The sequence below is a fragment of the Pogona vitticeps genome, chromosome 1 (assembly GCF_051106095.1).
Source record: "Pogona vitticeps strain Pit_001003342236 chromosome 1, PviZW2.1, whole genome shotgun sequence".
NCBI classification, from domain to species: Eukaryota; Metazoa; Chordata; class Lepidosauria; order Squamata; family Agamidae; genus Pogona; species Pogona vitticeps.
In genome coordinates this window covers 339,499,550-339,521,399 of record NC_135783.1, presented here as the reverse complement: position 1 = coordinate 339,521,399, position 21,850 = coordinate 339,499,550, and the positions used below count along the sequence as shown (strand labels likewise).

Sequence of the window (21,850 nt, the reverse complement as noted above, 5' to 3'; positions counted from 1 at the left end):
CCATTATTCAAGAACATGCACTGACAGTATCTTTCCACTTTGCAAGGTCTCAACAACTCATATACCTATATAGTAGTCACTCATTTTCAGCACCCTTTAAAATACGTATTTCCAATATTTATTCTTAGAGCCACTAGTGGATGCACTGACTCTTGTGCAAGTCATTCTGCAGGAAATGAGTTAAAACATGCCCTCTTCAATCAAAGTAATCTTGGCAAAAAGTATTCAAGGAGAAAAATAATTTGAGTCTTCATGTGAGCTTACAGGAGACACTGGTTATTATTAATAGGGCAAAGAAAAGCAAAAATATCTTACCTGGGGTCTTAACACTCTCACAATAACTGCTCTCAGTTGCTCATGCTGGCGTCGAAACTTCCTCATTTGGTCAAGGCGAGCCTGTAGCTTTCTGTGAGCAGGATTGATACGCCAGACCATCTTCAGATTCTCTTCTCGCTTCCTTTTCACAATGTCTCTCAGTAAAACCTGCAGTTTTTCATATTCATCATCCCAAGTCTGGAAGACTTCAAAGCATGCAATCATGACCTGAGAGGAAGTAGAACACATGCAATGAACATCATGCACTCTAACAAAATACAGAGCACACTGTATGTACACGAAGATCATTATATCTATGTTCTTAGAAAACACTGAACACTACATGGAGAGGATATTGGTAGACTAGGAACTACACAGCCATAGGAGCTATGCAGCATTGCATCAGGTCCCCAGATTTTGGAACTTCAATTAGCTTTTTGAATCAAGAGCCATATGCTATGAAAAGTGTATTCTTAAAATGATTGTTAATTAATTTCAGCTTATCTCCATAAACAGGAGCCTCCTCTTTTAATGCTAAAGCTTCTGTGAGCTAGAAGGAGTACCATGAATTTTTTGGGGGATGGAGCTGACATTTCTTTCAAAACATTAGCTTAATGTTCTCCCTTACCTCATCTACATCTAGACATAACTCACCTTCTCAAATTCTTCATAAGCCACATGCATCAGTTTTCGTGTTCCCAACACCTTGAGCAGCTGGGAGCTCAAATCTCTTGAAATGGCCTCCACTAAGCGCAGTGCTCTTTGAATAGGATATTTAGTATTTCTGATTTTTCTCAGGTGGGTGAATATTGCAACCAATGCCTGCCTTATTTTATCTAGCTCAGTTGCAGATAACAAGTCGTTCAGTGGGAAATCCTTCATCAATGGATTGTAGTCATTAACTGTCTCCAGTGCCTGTTTCAGACCTGCATATAAAAAACAAAGTCAATTTTATTTTTTTTCTAATTGTGAAAGAACTGTAACAATTTGCAGTTCAAATTTACAATTCCCATGATTCGAGAACTGAATTCTTCCTGGCCATTCTATAAGCTCTTACCTGTGTCTGTATCGAAGCTGACAGTAGCATGAAAACGTTTGCCATGCTTCAAGATATCCAAAGTTAAGAGAACCTCTGGACTTTCACGCTTTTCTTGAATACGATAAAGAGCACGTTCCAAATTCAGCCAGAAGCTGATTTCTTGTAGAGCAGTGCCTGATGCAGGGTCCCGATCTAGTTTTGTCACCTTTTAAAAAAATGTATTTAAGTGTTTAACAGTGCTTCTAATCAAATCAACCTACTGCATAACCTACATATTCACATATGCAAAGCACCTGCTTGAAATCCAATGCCATTTCTATGCTCTGAAAAGCTGCTTGGTATTATGAATAATGAAGGGAAAATGTTGCTTGTCTTGGATTAAGTATATTCCCACGTGTGGAAAAAAAAGGGGGGAGTCAGCAGAGATTCTGCTTCCAACTATAAGGCTGCAATCTTAAACACATTAATTAGAGAAAAACCTAATGGAACTTACTTCTGAGCAAACATGGAATGGTCAGACTTCAAGATTAACGGATTCTATACACACTGACTGAAATTCTGTTGCTTGGCGTAATCAAATGTGCAACTTTCTGTTTATAACCAGCAAATTAAAAAAAATCCCTGCAGCCATTCTAGGCGGAGGGGTGGTTGAGTGGGCACGTGTGCAAACGCCAAGCCAGTGTGAGCACCAACCCTGCAAAAACAGACTCTTTTATTTACCAGCTAGGAATAGACTGAAAGTTAGAAATTTTCTTATGCTTAGCAACAGGATTTCAGCTATCACCTCTGATTCTCAGCTTCTTGCCTATGGATATGTGAGGATGTCCTGCCATAACTGATTGCTAAGATAACCTTGCATATCTGCTCAAGAATTCCTCGGAGTTACAGAGGATTATACAGTGCACTTCGGAGTGTGATCGTGCTTTATACAGCTGTTATCTCCACAACCCACTGTTCCTCCAAAGGCCTGCAAAGGAGATCTGCCAGGCATGGGGTGGATTCCTTCTCCTGGAGATCACCCAAAGTGAACTCTCCATTAGAACCAGAGGACTAGAGGGACTCGGGGGATGGGGGGAAGAGAAAAGAAGAAATGCAGGGGAAATCTTGCTGAGGAAATTTCCTGCCAGAAGGAGATTAAAAGGAAGACACGGGAAGAGCTTGGGACAGTCAGTAGGAAAGAGAAAGAAGAAAGTGAGGTGGAAGACTGGGTAGTTCCAGAGTGATTGGGGGAGAAGCAGACCCGTCTGCGTATGCTGGCTTTGTCATATCCAGAGGTAGTCCTTTCTTGAGTTCTTTCCTCCTCTACTCACTGCTGAAAGGGATCACAAGAGAGGGCCCTGAGGAGCCTGGCAAGAGAGAGACCAGCATGCAAGTTGTTCCTGAAACCTAGAGGAGAGGTCCGACAGAGGGGGAGGACTTAGCCCTGACCCAACGACATTGTTGCTATAAACAGCCATTCAAATGCCTATGCCAGTTGGCAAAGGACTGAAGGTCTGCAAATCTTAACTGTTGCTAGACTGTACAGTTATGGCATATGGTGAAGGTAACTCTCTTCCACTCCACTAAAAGAGACACTATGGACTAATGCTAATTCCCTTATGAGTGACACAAAGAAGAGAGCTGTGTGGTGGAGCACTGATGTAAATAGTTCCTAATAAGTGTTCAACTGTTAGTTGACTGTGGGTTCTGAGGCTTCTCCAGCCTGATGAATTACATAAGGGCATCATTTGCGGACCCATCCCTTCTACGGAGACATTACCCTTCACAGCAGGGCATCCCCTCAAGACCTTTTAGGGATCTGGCAACATACCGTATATATAAGAAGCAAATATATCCTTGCAGGACAGACAGTTTGACACTGGCAAATTTTCTTTCAAGAAACCTCATATAGGGTTCCTCAGATCCTTAGGAATAGTGTTCGAACCACTGCTCTGCACCTATATTCATCAAACTCCCGATGCATTAAGTGCAAGTTGATTTAAGTTCAGGCAATAAAACTGCAGAACAATGGGCCTGAGAGCATTTTATTACTTTGCATACAATACTCTAAGGCTATAGAAAATTTTGATGCATACTTGCTTCTTACATAGAATAAACATTACAAAGACATAGAAAAGTCCATAACCCAGCTGCTTCTTACACAAATATGAAGAAACCTAATTCCCCATAGACTCAACAGTATATATTAACAGTGAGTAAAATGTGACTGCCACTTTAAAAAATGTAACTGAAGAACTACCATGAATTAAAAAGGAAATTTAATATATATTGAGGACGTAGTTGTATTATACAAATAGTATTACATTTCTATTTCTGATTTACCTTTTGGATCTCTCTAATCCATCTGTTAACTCCTGACTGCAACTGGTTGAGAAAGGTTGGGTCTTCAACTTTGTCACCAAAATCAGTAACCTTTGGCTTTTCCCCACGTTCATAGCACTGCTTGGCAACATTAGTAATAATTGGATGAATCGGCAGGCTAATCTCTGGAATTTCAATATTCTGCTGCAGATGCAGAAGCCCCATCTCAAGCTCTGCAATTTTCTTTTCAACAGAGGGAGCCATTTTATCTCCATCCCTGAGGGAAACACAGAAGCAAGCCAAATGAAAATTCACCTAGAAAACAAAGTCACTTAATAGTAAACGTTCACAAAATCTCTACTACAAGAAACAGAATAAGATACTATTACATTTCAAAGACTTAAGTTAGTACTTGGTAAAAGTCAGGCGAGTTTCTCTTTCACACAGAGTGGCAAAGCTACCTCCTTTCAATACATAACTCTTCATGTGGTCCAATCAATGGCTCTCCAGGACGACCTCTGGGAACAGTTTTTAACACAGCAAGACAAGCTCCAATAGGGTGGAATCCCTGATCTACCTAAACATGCGCTAGCCCTTTTGGACTCATGGATACATGCAGAATTTTGGGACGATATTATGGGCCCATTTACAAAATGGCAGCCCATAAAAGGGTTGGTGAGGCCAGTAAAAAAACAAAACCTATTTCCCAGAAAGCCAAAATGAGCCACAGATTTGGCTCAGAGAAAACGGAAAGGGAAGAGAGCAGGCAGCTACAAGTCAAGTGCTTCCCTTTGCAGGAACTCAAAGTAATAGGACATGGGATCTTGATAGGGTGCCATGTGAGATATCTGCACATTGGGAATTTATGATCGTGATTGTAACAGGTTTCCATATATAAATCCACTTCTCTCTTCCCTTCTCACCCTTTATTCCTTCTTACATATAGTTGATAAAACTGTACAAATTAAAAGAGTTACCTGTCAGCTTTTCCTGACTCTCTGATGTAGGATTTAAAGAAAGGAGCAACAGCATTGCTAATGAAGGAATGCAATGTTTCGTAAGGAGAATCTTCGCTGAGGGTGAGTACCCTGAGCTGTGAGGACACAGGCTTGTCTGCATCAATTACTGGTGCTCGCTTAATGAAGGCCAAACTGTAAGTCAAAGAAATATTAATAAGCACCTAAGTCCAGTTAATCTGAGAACATTTAAGTTTTAGATTCACAGCATTTTAGATTAACATAAATCATATAGCTTTCATAAGAAGAAATCCACAAGCCTTCTAAATCCTAAATTGTTTCCAGCTTTTAATAAAGCATGAAAAATTAGCATTTGCAAGATATAAAAATAAAACCAGAGACCTTCAGTGATTAGATTTACCATATTCTAAATGGGGGAAATCTTGACTGCATATACTACTTAATCTATACACAGAATGTAGATACAGTATGGGGTTCTTCAAAATGTAAGGGTGTGGAGTCTGGAGATGTTTGTTTATTGTGCTTCATGCATAGGATGTGTTGGCCAAGGACAGGAAACCTATTAAGAGTTGGTGGACCTAATTCCATCTGAGAGACGCTCTCGGGGGCTTAACTCCAAAAAAGTGGAACCAAAAAGAACCTTTTTGGAAACATGGAGGAAGCGAGTGTGACACTCAGAAGGCGAGACTATTTTTTAATGATTGATTGATTGATTGATTGATTGATTGATTGATTGATTGATTGATTGATTGATTGAGCTTATATGCCGCCCACATATGGGCGCATGCACACATTACTGAAACAGCGACGTCTACGTTGGCTTGGGCACGTCGTGAGAATGGCTGATGGTCGGATTCCAAAGGATCTCCTGTATGGAGAATTAGTGCAGGGAAATCGCCCCAGAGGGAGACCACAGCTGCGATACAAGGATATCTGCAAGCGGGATCTGAAGGCCTTAGAAATAGACCTCAACAGATGGGAAACCCTGACATCTGACCGTTCAGCCTGGAGGCAGGCAGTGCTTCACGGCCTCTCCCAATTTGAAGAGACCCTTGTCCAGCAGGCCGAGGCAAAGAGGAAGTCACAAAAGCAGCAGAACCAGGGAGCTGGACAGGGGACAGATTGGATTTGTGTTCAGTGTAGAAGAGATTGCCACTCTCGAATTGGCCTCTTCAGCCACACTAGACGCTGTTCCAAGTCCTCCATACAGAGCACGACACCATAGTCTTTTGAGACTGAAGGATGCCTAACTAATGCTGCCCATTTAGACATAGTCTACTCTGGGCGACTCACAAAACACAGAATAAAAACAATTAATATGAAATAACAATTTCCAACATTTATACAAGACAGAGTAGATAAAGATGGAGAGAGAGAGAGAAAGTTACATAGTGCCTGGAGGGAAGGCCTGTCTATATAACCAGGTCTTGAGCTGGTTTTTGAAAATGCCCAGCGAGGGGGCCAGATGAATCTCGAGGGGGGGGGAGCTTGTTCCAGAGCCTGGGAGCCACTGCCGAGAAGGCCCGGTGTTTTTTTTTTCTTTCTGGGTCTCCCTCGGCGTTAGGCTCCTCAGTCGCCCCTCCTGACTAGATCGGGTGATAAGAGTAGATCTAGGTGGGAGGAGGCGTTCCACAAAGTATTGAGGTCCTAAATCGTTTAGGACTTTGTATGTGATCATTAGAACTTTGAAATCAATGCGGAATCGAACGGGCAGCCAATGCAATGCGGCTACAGTGGGAGTAATATGTTGATGTTTCCTCACCCCACTAAGAAGTCTGGCCGCTGCAATCTGCACCATTTGTAGTTTCCGCATTAATCTCAAAGGTAGCCCCACGTAGATCGCATTGCAGTGGTCTAATCTCAAGATTACGAGCGCATGGACCAAGGTGGTTAGTGCACCAACGTCAAGAAAGGGACGCAGCGAGGCAATCTGCCAGAGATGGAAATAGGTGGTGCGGACCACTAACGTCACCTGAGTTTCCATGGTGAGTGCCGGGTCCAGATGTATCCCCAAGCTGCGAACCTCATTCTTAGCAGTGAGAGTCAGCCTCCCAAAAGACAGTGAGTTTCCCAAACCACTGACAGTGGGTCCACCCACCCTCAGGACCTCCGTCTTGTCCAGGTTCAGCCTCAGCCCGTTTTCCTGCATCCATTGCAGTACCGACCCCAGACAGCACTAAAGGGACAGAACAGCATCCTCTGTAGTTGGGAAAAAGGAGATGTAGAGCTGAGTGTCATCAGCATACTGATGGCACGATGCTCCACACCCCCTGATGACCCCATTCAGCAACCTCATATAGATGTTAAACAGCATTGGGGAGAGGGGCGAGCCCTGTGGAACTCCACAACTGAGGCTCCACGGGGCCAAGTCCCCCTCCCCAAGCTGGACTCTCTGGAGACAATTCTCCAAGAAGGATCGAAGCCAGGCCAATGACAATTCACTGATTCCCAGCTCGGAGAGCCTCCCCAGGAGGATACCATGGTCAACGGTATCAAAGGCGGCTGAGATATCAAGGAGGACCAACAGAGTGTTTTTATATACAGTAGCCACTCCGCCCCCCGTCCCTCCAGTCTACTAGGATCCCAGAGAACCAGATTCAGCCCTGGGACCTGTGGTTCCCCACCCTTGGTAACCAGGCAGTTCTTTACTGGGAAGAAGAAAGAAAAACTGTTTCTTCTTGTCCTTCCTCCACCCAGCACTTGCTTTGTTGTCCACAGATTACCTGGTAGAGTTCTATATCAAATGGTTGCTCAATTCTTCCTGTCTAGGAAACTACTGGCAAGAAAGTCTTGTTCATTATTAGACAGGTATTATTATTTCTCTTGTTACACCAGATGTTTCTGGCTAACAGGATGACATATAGTGCCTCTTCAGACACTGAAAAAAGACCCCCTGGAGAGACAAAACCCAGTCTATGCTGGCGGAGGGGAACCAAATCCACAAAGCCAATCTAGAACTAGTGCTCTAATCCAGGATTTGTCACCAACAATACCAGCTTCCCTGGGAAGCATCCAGGAAACATGTTGGATGAAACGCTTGAGCTACACCGAGTTTTCTTTGGCATCACTGTCAACAGGCCATTGTTGTAGGGCAGCAATTCCCAACAGCTCTTACAAGCAAAAACCAAAATGAGAGGTGATAGGATGCAGGCTATTAACACTGGGAGCACCATATGTTCGTCATCCATGACCCACAATCTATGCTCACAATACCCAGGGATATGGATTTTTCCTGACACAATTATAGCTGATCACTTTAATTGCATGCATAGGGGGCACTTAGAAATCCAGGCTCTGCATATTACTGTTGCTACTGGGACTACACAATAGGAGTTATATTTCTTGGACATAGCCAAACTTAAGGACTACAAAACCTGGTACATCCTCTTCTATACACAATTACAGAGTCCTCAAATCTTATGGCCAGCTATAGATTTTCAGATCTTTTTAAACCAATCACTCTGTTGCTGTTCTGAATTTCCTCCTTCCCACTATTTTCTTGTCCTTTAATTTTTTCCTAATTCAGGTGTCATGCAATAAGAAGAGTAGTTGTATACTCCTTATACAACTCATTAATTCTACCCCTTTTTCTATACTCCATAGCCTACTGCAACAATGGCACAAGTGCAAAAATAAGCATAATTAAAGTGCAAAAAACATATTATCATATATTTAGTTTTATGGAAAACTGGAGTTTTTAAACAATGCAGCCTGCCATCAAAGTGAACAATCTTAATTACAACATATATTTAGCTTTCCATATCTAAAATACAAATACAGTGGTGCCCCACATAGCGACGTTAATCCGTTTCGGATTGGAAGGACCCCGTAGCCACTGCCGACCACCGACATTTGCCTTCCGAGCTCTCAAAGGGTTTTCCCCCACCCGACATTGGAGAAAGCCTTTTGAGAGCTTGGAAGGCTCTCAGCGGCAGCAGGATGGGGGGGTCCAGATGGCTTCCAGGCGAAGCACTGGAAGCCATTCGACCCCCCTACCCTGCCGCCGCCGCTTGGAGCCACGCCGCGCCCGCCTATCCCAGCCATGCTCGGACTCCCGGGAGTCCAAGCATGGCTGGGAAACCGGGCGCGGGGCGGCTCTGGCAGGGTGGGGTGGGGGGTCCGGATGGCTTCCAGTGCTTTGCCTGGAAGCCATCTGGACCCCCCTATCCTGCCCCTGCCGCCGGGAGTGGCACCCGCCTATCACAGCCATGCTTGGACTCCCGGGAGTCCGAGCATGGCTGGGAAACCGGGTGCGGGGCGGCTCCAAGCGGCGGCGGTGGCAGGGTGTGGGGGGGTCCGGATGGCTTCCAGTGCTTTGCCTGAAAGGCATCTGGACCCCCCTACCCTGCCCCCGCCGCCGGGAGCCGCGCCGTGCCCGCCTATCCCAGCCATGCTTGGACTCCCAGGAATCCAAGCATGGCTGGGATAGGTGGGCGCGGCGCGGCTCCAAGGAGAAAGGCCAGATCGGCTTCTGCCTTCCTTCCCCACCAGGCACCTCCTCCGCTGCTGCAAGCACAATCGGGGCAGCCCTTTGGGAGGAGCTGGGCTGCGGGGAAGAAAGGCAGAAGCCGATCCAATCTCCCCCCCCCCCCATCAGGCGCAGTGCTTTCGGAGAAGCCTCCCGGTGGGGGAAAAAGACCGGATCGACTTCAGCCTTCCTTCACCGCAGCCTGGCTCCTCCTGAAGGGCTGCCCCGATGGTGCTTGCAGCAGCAGTGGAGGAGGTGCCTGGTGGGGGAGAAGGCAGGAGCCGATCTGCCACTTCTCCCCCACCGGGCACCTCCTCCGCTACTGCAAGCACCATCGGGACAGCCCTTTGGGAGCAGCCAGGCGGCGGGGCAGAAAGGCAGGAGCCGATCCGGTCTTTTTCCCCCACCGGGAGGCTTCTCCCAAAGCACTGCGCCCGATGGTGGGGGAGAAAGACCGGATCGGCTCCTGCCTTTCTGCCCCGCCGCCCAGCTGCTCCCAACATGGCTAAGCGAAAATCGCCCATAGGGAACATTGTTAAACAGAGCGCAAGATCGCTCCGAAGAAGCCATCGCTAAGCGAATTCTTCATTAAACGAAGCAATCATTAAGCGAGGCACCACTGTATGCACCTATGTTTTAAAAATTTATTATTAGAATAGACAATAAGGTCAGAATAAACAAAATACGGTTCTTGTCTGACATAGTGATCCCATCAGGATTGCAAGACTTTTAGCTCCCTTGATGTTCTGGACAACAACTTTCACAATCCTAAGCACTGGTGATGCTGGCTGGGGCTGATGGAAGTTGTAAGCCAAAACATCTAGAGAGCTACAAATTTCTCACTCTCCTGCTTTACATAATTATCATCTGCAAATTCTGACATTTTAGTTTCAAGAGTTGATCAAATGTATGTGAAACATGATTAACATAAAGCAGTGTCATCATGCTGTCCAGAAGGTGAAAGCATCCAACTCACCTGTTTGATTTCATCCCATAGTGAATGTCAGTACTGATACCGTAAGAAATGCATTCTTTTTCTTCTTCTCCTTCATCACCAACATCCTCTGCAAATAATTAAGAAATTTTACTAGCACCATTTTTAAACTTAGTACCTATTCTTGCTAAGATACCTGTAATCAGTAAGTTGTCAAATGTGTCATTAACAGAAGTGTGCACACATTTTCAAGTACCACCTACAGACTTTTGACTTTATTTAAATTCAGGTTTCAAGAAATAGAAAGTCTGCTCTATTTAGACAAAAAATAACTTGTCTTCTCCCTTCTTCCATAGGACTCATATAGCCAGACCCTTCCAAACGATGCAATTGTTAGTTCCATACAGAGTAGATCCACTGAATCAACGGGACTGACATTTGTTAATAAAACCCATTCATTCAGTGGTCTGCTTTAGTGGGAATCAAAATTTTATCAGCCATTTGTATTCATAGACAGTATGAAACACTAAAAAATTAGAGCCACAATTCAGTCTTAAGCACAATGACTCAGAAATCCCTTTGTTTGCTGAGGCCAGTTCCAGGTCAGTATGCATGAGACTGCAGCCCCTCCTGTCATATATTTCCAGAAATGTCTAACTACTAAGTGAGAGCAATCATAGTGTTTCAGACGTTACAAATTCCTTCCTTTTTCTGGCCTTCATTTTATAGTCAGAAGCCCCATTTACTTGTGAACAATGCCAGTTCTCACTAGCAACTGTTAAATTCAAAGCCTGTCTGATAAGACCAGTATATTTATATAGTAGAGATAAAATTTTATACAAGTACCATTTTGTCAAAGACATTCAAGTTTCTTTTAAAAGTATGCAGGGGAAGAAAAATAAGTGTAACACCAATGGGGAGAAGAGACTGTTAACTTGATTACTGATTCAGGGGATGATGTCACTGCTCTGGCAGCCAAGACTAGAGCAATGAAACCACTGCAATGCAGCACAAAATGCTTTCATCTGAGAGACACACCCAAATGGGAAAACAGAAAGAGAAAGTACTGTATATGAGACTGAACAATACATCTTTGTAGATTTAATTTAGCCCTAACAAATCCCATTTGATGCATTCATCATAATATGGGCTTTACATGACACAGGCAAAAAAAAAAAAAAAATCAGCTACATGTTATTACTTCATTATAAAAGATACATTATTTTCTGTTGACAGTAATCACACCTTTGTCCTTTGCACTTTGAACAAACATAAAACGGCAGAAGCAGCATGAAGCTATGTTATGAAACAAAGGAGCAATGATACTTCTGGGGTTGTAGTTTTTCTCCAGAGGAGGACAGTGTAGCAAATGCTAAAATTGTGGAATTTGTAAGTAATGGTTCTTTTGCTCTAATCTTATGCAGTCATATATATTTTAAAAAATCTTGTGTGAGTAATAAAAGAACTTAATTCACTGTTATATCTTTAAATATCACTCACATTTAGGAACAGAAACCAATTCTAAGTTATGTAGTATTCGAATACAATGAATAAAACTCTGTAGGATCAAACTATATTACCAGTGACATATTCTAAGGACATACAATTTGAGTTTGCCTCAGAAAAAGACACACATGTAGCACGTTATTTATCCTCTGTTATCTAGCTACACGTCCAAAGGTTTCTTTAAATGAAGGCATCAGAACTATTTTGCACAGAAGAACGGTAGGAACATTTACCTCTTCAATTTTCCTATTAAGAGTCCTGTGTGAAAGGCCATGCCTTACAAAATTTAAAGGTTTTACGACAGCAGGGTTGTATAGGCAGCCCCCCAAAAAACTGTAGAATGGATTCTACAGTTTTAGATTTGCACATATGTAAGCATAATATTCAAACAACTTTGCAGCTGAATCAAGTTTTAAAATCATTGAGGCAGTTATATAGTTGAATTAAATTCATAGTCACAAATAAACTCTTGCTTATGCCTACAAGTTTTCCAAGGCCAAACTGCAGGCATGTAATGAATCAGCAACATTAAAAATCATAATGTATCATTTTGAGTGTGGCACCAGTAGGACTTGCCGGAGTTTGTACAGTATCTATATTTAAAATGGCAATAACAACTACTGTGCTGTCCACATCAATAGTTCATCTTGTCAAATACTTTAACAAGACTCAGAAACTCTTACATTCATATAGCATGAAGGTTTGCAGGGTATTCCAAGAATGTGATCCAGACAAGTTACTGGTCTGTTTTGTCTGTCAGAAAAGCTTAAGAACTGGAAAAAAATATGCCAGGGACTAGAACAATGCCTTCGTACAATAAATTCAATAAATCGCCTACTTCCATAGTTCCTAAAACAAGCCTTTTACTTTTAATAGTTAAATCTACATTTCATTTGGCTTTACAGAAATTAGTTCCTTGCCTAAGATCCAAAAAGACTTAGACATTGCTACTTGGAAATGAATCCAAGCTGTTTTCCTAGGGTAGGCAGAGTGTAAGCCTCAACACAGATTTCACCTTTACAAAATGGGAAGTGCCTCCTAGAAATGAATAAACAATACTTAAAACTGAGTGCATAATGTTTGCAGATAGCAAATTATTGCAGAAATGTGTAATTACAAATAAATAAAATGAAATAAAATAAAAATCGGAAAAGAATAGAATTTCTGTGTCTATGACATTAACATCTACTCAGGACCCACCGGATAAGATTACTAACACAAAATTTCAAGAACTTACAGAATATTTCCACCAATTTCAGAAATTCAATACTACATATCAGAATCTAATGTGTGAACTGCAGCTCATGTAGAAATGCATTTCCTTTATACTGTATTATATGTGATCTATGGTTGAATACCATCATGGTTCCTGTATCCAATTGAAAAGATATATTTCATATAACTTGCCCATTTTGGGTTAAGTGGAGATGCAACTATACTGGAATTACACCTTGAGGATCATTTTGTACATAGACTACAAAACCAAGAGCAAATAAAGAAGAATAAAAGAAAGCAGCAACTGTTTTGCTCACATAATTTTAAAACCAGCAGTTAACAGAATTCACAATGAAAAGGTATATACTGTAATGTTATCAGAAGACCTCACTTGAACTCGTCACATGTACAATTTTATGTACTAATTACAGCTGCATAGAACCTCAGATTTCCTTGAAAGCTTATAATACAGGGATTTCTCAGCCTTTTGTTCTCCAACTACTAGAAGCTCTAGTCAACACAGCCAACTGTTGTGGATTCCAGGAGCTGAAGCCCCAAACATCAGGAACAAAGGTTCACAGCTAATGTTAGATGGGGCTAGTAACCAGAAGACTAATGAAGTCAGGCAGACCTCTCACGAAGATGGTTCATGCAGAGTGTATCATCAAAATTTTTAGGTATGTACCTAAAGGAAAGAGGTGGGTATATTCTAGGTGACCTTCTCATGTACACAAGAACATTGCTGAGGATCAACAGGGCTATCAAGAGAATTGCTTGAGTATATGACTAGACTGTATTATCTTGAAAATCTTTTGAAGCATACTGTCTTGCTCCTTAGCAAGCCAGCCAAATGCGAAAGAGGCCTGACCACTGCAAGCATGGAAACCACTGAACAAAATTAAGAGCTTTTAATATCAATCTACAAAACATTTCTTCTGGTCTTTCATTTTACTCTGAATGACAAGCTTGTCTAGATATCTCTGGCTATGTACAAATTTTATTTACATGTCATCATGACACATTTGTGTGAAATATACAAGAAATCTAAGTGCAAATTGAAAAATATGGAAATTATATTTGCTGTGTTCTTCCTGCAGATATCTGCAAGCTGGGAAACCATACCCAGTGCCTTGCTTTCTTATACATTTTAATTCCCATAGAAGTATCTTCAGATTTCCCACAGAACTGTCCTCCACTAATCAATTTAGAAATATGTAGTCTCCATGTACATGAGAATCTATATGGAGGAATCTTTACTTAGACAGACATGAGAGATGATCCCAAAACCTTTATGGAGGTGAAGAGATGGTTTTAAAGCTAAATGTTTCACATGAGGGAGGGACATCAGGAGATCTGGCACATAAAACAGATATCCCATCTTCAACGTATCTAACATCATGTATTTCCTCACAGGAATTGTTGGTCAAGAGAAGGGGGGTAGATGAGTTATTTTCTCTATCTGTTGGAAAACTGCAGAGGATACAGTAAGAAAACAAAATAACCCTTCTAGAAATATAAGCTGGAGTTATACATCTAGAAGGCACAAGGCACATATTGTTCCTCTTTTTATCAACCCAGAAGCTGGTATAAAGATGAATGAAGAATGTGGTATTCATGACAATAGGTCATATAGGAATCCCGTGTTTTCCTGAAAATAAGACAGGGCCTTATATTAATTTTTGCTCCATAAATGCATTAGGGCTTATTTTTCAGGGGATGTTTTATTTTGTTCATGTACAACCATCTACATTTATTCAAATACAATGTCATCTTCTTTTGGTTGCTGCACAATGGTGGAAGGTGGGGTTTCACTTAACTGGGGCTTATTTTCGGGTTAGGGCTTATATTACAAGCATCTTGAAAAATTATACTAGGGCTTATTTTCAGGTTAGGTCTTATTTTTGGGAAAACAGGGTAGATAAGGTGTGATGAACCAGAGCTTTATCATCCTTCTCTTCCAATGCAACTCTACATGAAACCTAGCTGCTGACTTGACAGAGGATGTATGTGTTTTAAATGGTTGCTTGCTTCCTTCCTACAAACAATCAAATTATCCTCCATGGATACTTTTTTTAATTTTAAGGTTTGGTTGTCTAACTTCTGGTTTTGGCTTTTGACTGGCCTTTTCTTATCAGCTTGGTATGAAGACAACCATGCTTAGCTCTGTGTTAAAGAAGTTTCCAGTCTCTTGACTCTGGGGAACCCCGTTGCTGAGAAACACAAGGAACTGAAACAGATTTATTTTTATTTTCCTGGTAGCCCTGCCCTGTCACTCCCAAGATAGCTTGTGCAGAGCATTTTATTGCTGAACTTTGACTACTGCGTCGATGATCAAACACAGCCTATACACAGAAAATACCACATCTCTGGTGATAGGGAAGACCTCTGAGATGCTGAAAAATTACTGACAGAAAAGTGGGATTCGGCTATCTTAAAATTAGAATGGCATGTGTTTTCAGGAACAAGAATGCAAGGGGGCACAGTCGTATTGAGTTCCTGCAGTGCGGAAAGGCCCATCAATGCAGTAATGGAGACTGTACTTCTTTTGCAATTATGCAAACGGAGGGCAGGTTTTCCTTATGGAGATCACTTCTTGCAGAGTAGCAACATGCTCCCACATTGTTGTGCTAGCAAGAATTTCCACTCAGCAGGTATTCCGTGGGACACTGAACATGAGGTCTTAGGCTGAGCTGGCAAATGTATATGCTCATAAGCATACATGGAAGATGAAAAGAGATGACACACTGGTCGAAGCAGAGAAGTCAGTTATAAAAACAAACAACCCGATCTGCCCTAAGGCCAGGCTGACCCATCAGTTCACCCTCCAGCAGGTAACTTAAATGATTTCACCAGGACAAAGACCTGTGGTGTCAACAGATTTGCTGTCACCAGATAAATAGGTATAATTGAATAACTTTTCATGGGTGTCTGAATTTTTGTAAGAGAAAGCAATCTGCAGTTTCCATTTATCCTCCACGCCCATTTTATTTTGATGGGGATGCCTACCCTTTCCCTCCAGTGAAGAGACAACACATCTTCTATATCTGTGAAGATTCGCAGTCATCCAGGTGAGGTTCTCTGGAAGCTGAGTCATGGCAAGTGGACTGAAAGAAGTCAAGTTGCCATGACTCTCCTTATATATTTGTCATGAGAGAGCAGGGAAGGGCTGCTGCAGGCCGGTCTCGTTTGGAGCCCCTGGGGGGGGGGGTTCACCCTGAGGGCATAAAACGGGGACAACAAGGCGGACCTTTCCGCGCATCCCAGCAGAGCCCTTCAGCCGTTATCCTATTTATTTATTTTATTTATTTATTCTATTTGTTCCCCGCCTATCTGGTCAAACGACCACTCTAGGCGGCTTGGTATGAAGAGGCAAAGCCGCGAGAGGCTAAAATAGTGGCCTGTCTTTGAAGGCGGGAGAATCAGGAGGCCTCCCAGTTTCTCTCAGTCAAGGAGCGCCTTCGCTGGCCCCGACCGTCCGGACAATGGAGGAAAGAAAGCGGGAAAGGGGCCGCCGCCATTTTGACAGCCCGGCCGCCTCTTCTCCAGCGGCCACGCCCCTCGCCATTTTCTCCCTCCTCCATCCCTCTTGTTTGTCTGCAGCGCCGGCCGGCCCTTCCCTTCCTCTCCTCTCGGTCGCCGCCCGTCCCCGCCACCAGGACCGGGATTTCGCCGCCCGACCTCCGGCAGAGAGTGAAGCCCCCAGGGACTAACGAGGGAAAAGGGCGGAATTGGCATCCTAGCAAAGACGCGACGCCTCGCCTCGCCTTCTCCCTCCAAGCGGGGCCGGGACTGCAAATCACGCCGCCGAGCGACTCACTCACCCTTCAGGGCGGAGCGCTCGACCAGGATGGCGTGGACCTGCGGGTCGGAGAGAAACTTGCGCATCTGCTCCACGGCGCCTTTCTCCTCCAGGGCGGCTTCGAGGGAGGCGGGCGCCTCGCCGCCATCCTCCAGCAGCAGCGGCACCAGCTTCCGCAGGTGCTTCTGCAGCACGGACACGTCGGCCACATTTTGCACGGCCGAGCCGGTCACTTCCAAGCTGCCGTCTTCGCCTCCGCCACCGCCTCCACCACCTCCGCCGCCTCCACCACCTCCTGGATCAGACATGGCTTGTGGGAGTCTCCCTCGGCCGAGCTCAGGACAGGCAACCTCTCCTCGATCCTCGCCCCGAGTTCGGTGACTTCGCACTGAGCTCGTCACCCCCGGCTTCCCCTTGCTTTAACCACCGCCTCCCCTTGACAGTCCCGCCGCGAAGAATCCTGGGAAGTGTAGTTCTCAAGCCTCCCGGGGCGTGGCAAGAGGCCGGCTCCTCGCCTCAGCAGCGACTACTGTACTGTACCAAATCCCTCAAGCGCCCAGAAATGCGTCTGGTACGCGACACGAGAGGGTTATGGGAGTTGTAGTTCAACTGCTAAAATACTCTTCCCCGGCCACCTTTAAGCGTTAATTGCTCTTGGTCGGCGTGGAGGGGGGAGGGGTAGGCTTTTCTTCAGAGTGAGCACCCAGACTCGTACTGTGTAAACTAAAAGCAAACCAAGCACGTTGATGTTCCTGTTCAGAACTAGAGATGGGAAGGCCTGAGAAGGGGGGGGAAAGGAAAATTGGGGCGAGGGGGGGAGAGAGAGTTTTTTTTTTTCCCCGAAGCCGTTTTATATGGCTTCATAATTTCCGGAAACTTTACATTTTTTACAGGACACAAAATCATCCCCTCATCGTTTTAGAGACTAAGGATGACGATAGCAAAAAGTAGATTCTAGATTCGATGGTATTTTTTTTTAGATTTATCTCTAAACCGCTTTTTAAAACTCGTTCAAGGCATAAAAGGGATTTAATAAAATGCAACAAGCGTGAAATCCAGGCGAAACAGACCAAGCTTGCAAACACGTTCAGGTCATGACAGATCTGCAGCGGGGAAGCCTCAGGGCACAAGCCTCCAAGTGGGAGCGGCGACCCATTAAGGTCGAACCCGCCTTGCAATCAACCTTTCTCATGGGAAATCTTTTGCATGGACAAGGAAATGAAGCGACAGCCTTTTTCTCCCCAGTCGTTGACAGTAGGGTCCGTAGTGAGAACTGCTGTGGTGTGGCATGTGATGGCAGTGTCTCTGACTTGGACTTAAAAGGAACCCGGTTTCCAATCCCTGCTCAGCTATTTATTTATTTAAGGCTTATATCGCAAAACAATCAAGATCAGTATGATCTAATAGACAAAATATAACAAATCATCAAATAAAACCAAAATGATTAAAACATGTAACCCTACTATGATTATGTGAAAACTCAAGCTACGGAAGCTTATTGGGAGAGGGGAATGATAAACCATTGCTTTAACTCTCATCTATGTGGTAAAACCTATACCTAAACAGGATTTTCTTTTCATAAATCAAAAACGACTTGAAGGCAAGTAAAAGAGCCCCAAGTTAAACTAACTGGGGTTTATTTGGTATATGTGTAAGACCTGGCTCTCTCATCTGCAGTCATATCTACACAAAGTAGGGAAGACGATCTTAGTGAATACAATTACAGTATTTAAATCCAGTTGCTAGTTCCCTCAAGAGTAGACCCGTCACCTCAGCTGTTGAATAGCAAATTAATGTTTAGGTATATCACAGTTACAGAGCCATTCTAGCTTGGAATACCAATCACCATTAGGCCATTGAGGTGTACTTCTGAATAGATCAGAACCTTCTAGGGAAAAACAACTAGAATGCTGTGGGAACTTCTTCCAAAGAAATAAATATAAATGTTTTCCATCAGTTCACTTACTAATGAGCAAATGAGTCCCACCAAATTTAATTCTAAACCGGAGGTCAGGATTACTTCTAACAATCTTGGGGTAGAGGATATTGGAGGGTTTTTTTTTTTTTTTGGTAACCTCGCATGCTGCCTTTATTAGGTTTGGATGGGAGGAACTTTTCTGAGCTGGCGTGACTGTCAATCTATCCAGTATTAATCAGTTGTTTCCTCCTACTTCTAAGAAGCTCATATATCTGCTAAGTAACTTTTCACCCTCTGTTTTCTGTTGGAAGCAGTCAGGGAGTCTGTTGAAATCTTTCGCTAAAAGCAGTCATTTGCTGTTTGATCAGTTTACTACTGTAAGTAAATAACATTGTTTTTATCCTTTCTCTTAATAAGAATTAGAAGAAGAAAAGGGTGTAGCCATCACTTGAAATCCAGTATGGTGTAGTGGGTAAAGTGATGGATTAGGACTCAGGAGTTATAGGTTCAAATCTCTGCTCAACTATGGAAACTCGCTGGGGAAATGGAATTGAATTAGGTGTGCTCTAAATCAGCTCTGACTTGACGGCACATAACAGCCATCAGGGGCTGGGGATCTTCTAGCATAGTTTGAATCTTCATTGTTTATGGAGCTCTATCTAACTCAGGATTTCCTGTATCAAGAGGACTGGATTAGACAGTCTATTTATTGCTCAGAGAAGAGTAATAGTTAAACATTAACAGAGTTTACCAACTGAATTAGTTTTTTGGGGTAGTCAGGAATAATTCAGTTTAATTTTTTTAAAAATCTGAAATACCCATTAACTGTCAAAAGTTTTAACTTTTAAGTTAGGACTTTAAAATGGGGCCCCATTTCTGATACTTCATCACACTGAAGAATGACCAGAGAAGCAGCACTGATGGCTGCAGAGTTCTTCCAGTTGTCTCCATTGGCTGTCCACTGCATGCCACCTCATCCAAGTGCAAAGGGGCAGAGTTTGAGGACAATGGTTGCAGACAGATGAACTCCTCTGTTCCTTCTAAGCAAGCTGGCTTTATTATAGGTGGGAAATCTTTGTGGGGCAAGTGACTTTGTATTTGACTCTGAATCAGGGCTGAGTTTAAGCCTTTCTTTGCAGCTCATGTTGAGGAGATGCCATTTCCGAGAGTTCTATCTGAACAGCTTTTTGTTTTCTTTTTGTACTCACATCCAGTGCAATGGCTTCTCTTATTTCTCTATACAGAACCTGTTTCTGTGACTAGTCCTTTTACCCTTATGGGCTTGATCCCACAGCATTAGTAGAATTTGGGAGATTTTGATCACCGTGCCCCAGAAAATGTTTCCTTCCTCCAGTCTGAGAAGAAGATACAGCACTTATTTTATTACAGTATTAATTAAAATATTTGTACCTCACCTTTCTCCTTAAAAAGGACCCAAGGTGATTTACATCATTGAAAACACAGTATTAAAGGCACCCCCCCAATGCTTGTAATAATATCTGGGTGATTAAAATGGGGAGGGGGATTCCCCCACTTTTAAAATTCCATCCGTATGGAAGAGGCCTCTTTTCAGACAGAGCACTAGCACTTGAAGGTTGTAATGAGGAAACTAATCATTGTGAAGTCATTCATGAGTAGTGCACCAAGAGGTATGTGGAGACAGAATTGATCATGATGTTGATGAAGAAAAAGGAGGCTAATTTCCAAACTGTATGTCTGAACTTTGAGTTAGGAGTCAGCCCTGTCATTAAGTGAGTGTATCTCGTGTGGTATGATAAAGGGATAGTGTTTTTCTATTAGTTAAATTCCCGTTTTTAAAAAATTCTTGCAGGTTCATGAAGGAGCTCATATGTGCAGGAGCTCTTTAAAATTCCTTCATAGGATAGTGACTTGATTTGTTACAAAATCTGAAACCCACCTATCAGTTCAAATTCAGCTTTTTGACCAGGCCAAATTGGAAGGAGGAAGGAGCATGTAGGGGCATGTTTGATTTGATGCTTTCCAACAGAAGAGAAATTATCAAGGGCTAAACAAAAACACATTGTAAGGACTGATTTAAACTCTTTGTATCTCTATGTTTTCTCTTCAAACAAAATGCAAATACCACAGAGCAAAGAAATAAAATACAAAAATTTGAGCAGCCCAGTGCAGCAGTTTTGTAACAGATTCCATTTCTGTGGTTTTGAAAAAAATAAAAAGTCGAACCATGCAATCATATGCTTGTTTACTCAGAAGCAAGCCCTCTATATGCCATGGAGTTTACTTCCAGGTATTTTTATATGCTCTTGCTATTTAAGCACCTTCTAATCCCAGCCTTCCTCCCACCACCCAAAATATTTCCAAAAATGTCTATTTTAAAAAGTAAATGCATTTAAGAAAAATAAACCAAACATTTGAAGGCAGGCTATACAGTATAGACTATATTCTCTTACTTCTATTTATGTTGTTGTTTAATCGTTAAGTCGTGTCCAACTCTTCGTGACCCCATGGACCAGAGCACGCCGGGCCCTCCTGTCTTCCACTGCCTCCCGGAGTTGGGTCAAATTCGTGTTGGTCGCTTCGATGACACTGTCCAACCATCTCATCCTCTGGCGTCCCCTTCTCCTCCTGCCTTCACACTTTCCCAACATAAGGGTCTTTTCCAGGGAGTCTTCTCTTCTCATGAGATGGCCAAAGTACTGGAGCCTCAGCTTCAAGATCTCTCTTTCCAGTGAGCATAAATAGAATTAATAATACCCCTATAAATAGAAGTGAGCACTCAACCCTGAGTGCTCACTTCTATTTATAGGTAAAGGTAAAGGTTCCCCTTGACAATTTTGTCCAGTCGTGTTCGACTCTAGGGGGTGGTGCTCATACCCGTTTCCAAGCCATAGAGCCAGCGTTTGTCCGAAGACAATCTTCCGTGGTCACATGGCCAGTGCGACTTAGACACGGAACGCGGTTACCTTCCCACCGAAGTGGTTCCTATTGATCTATTCGCATTTACATGCTTTTGAACCGCTAGGTTGGCGGGAGCTGGGACAAGCGACGGGAGCTCACTCCGTCGCATGGATTCGATCTTACGACGTATTATTTTATTTTGAGTGTGTCTATATTAGACTGCATTGTTGGGCAATGGTAGTCCCATTAACACTTTTCCTGATAATAAGTTTTACTCAACATTAAAGACAGTGTCTTTGTTCATGTGTAAAGTAAGATCTGTAATAAATGAATACACACCTGGTGGTCTTAACCTCAGTTAAAGCCTTTTGAATTAGCCTTACAATGCAGGGTTGAAAACTTCAGATCACCAGGAAAGAAGGGCAGCTTGGAAGGAGACATGGTCATTTTCTCTGCATCATGATGGTGATCCTCTTATGCTCCACTGTAGCCCCCAAA

At 43.0% G+C, this 21,850-nt stretch overlaps 1 protein-coding gene across 2 annotated transcripts in view; it reads right to left on the bottom strand.

The window, feature by feature from the left end:
- Nucleotides 1-16,991, bottom strand: part of DYNC1H1 (dynein cytoplasmic 1 heavy chain 1) — an 82,441-nt gene extending 65,450 nt beyond the window's left edge. The window contains exons 1-7 of one of the 2 annotated variants that reach the window (XM_072986680.2): nt 16,577-16,991; nt 10,077-10,164; nt 4,633-4,806; nt 3,677-3,932; nt 1,373-1,559; nt 970-1,241; nt 316-543 (exon numbers count right to left, since the gene is read on the bottom strand). In XM_072986680.2, coding sequence (XP_072842781.2) covers nt 316-543; nt 970-1,241; nt 1,373-1,559; nt 3,677-3,932; nt 4,633-4,806; nt 10,077-10,164; nt 16,577-16,862 — 1,491 coding nt within the window. In that variant the 5' untranslated portion in view covers nt 16,863-16,991. The remainder of the gene's footprint in view (nt 1-315; nt 544-969; nt 1,242-1,372; nt 1,560-3,676; nt 3,933-4,632; nt 4,807-10,076; nt 10,165-16,576) is intronic. The other variant, XM_072986679.2, reaches the window with a different exon arrangement.
- Between the last annotated feature and the right edge of the window lie 4,859 nt (nt 16,992-21,850).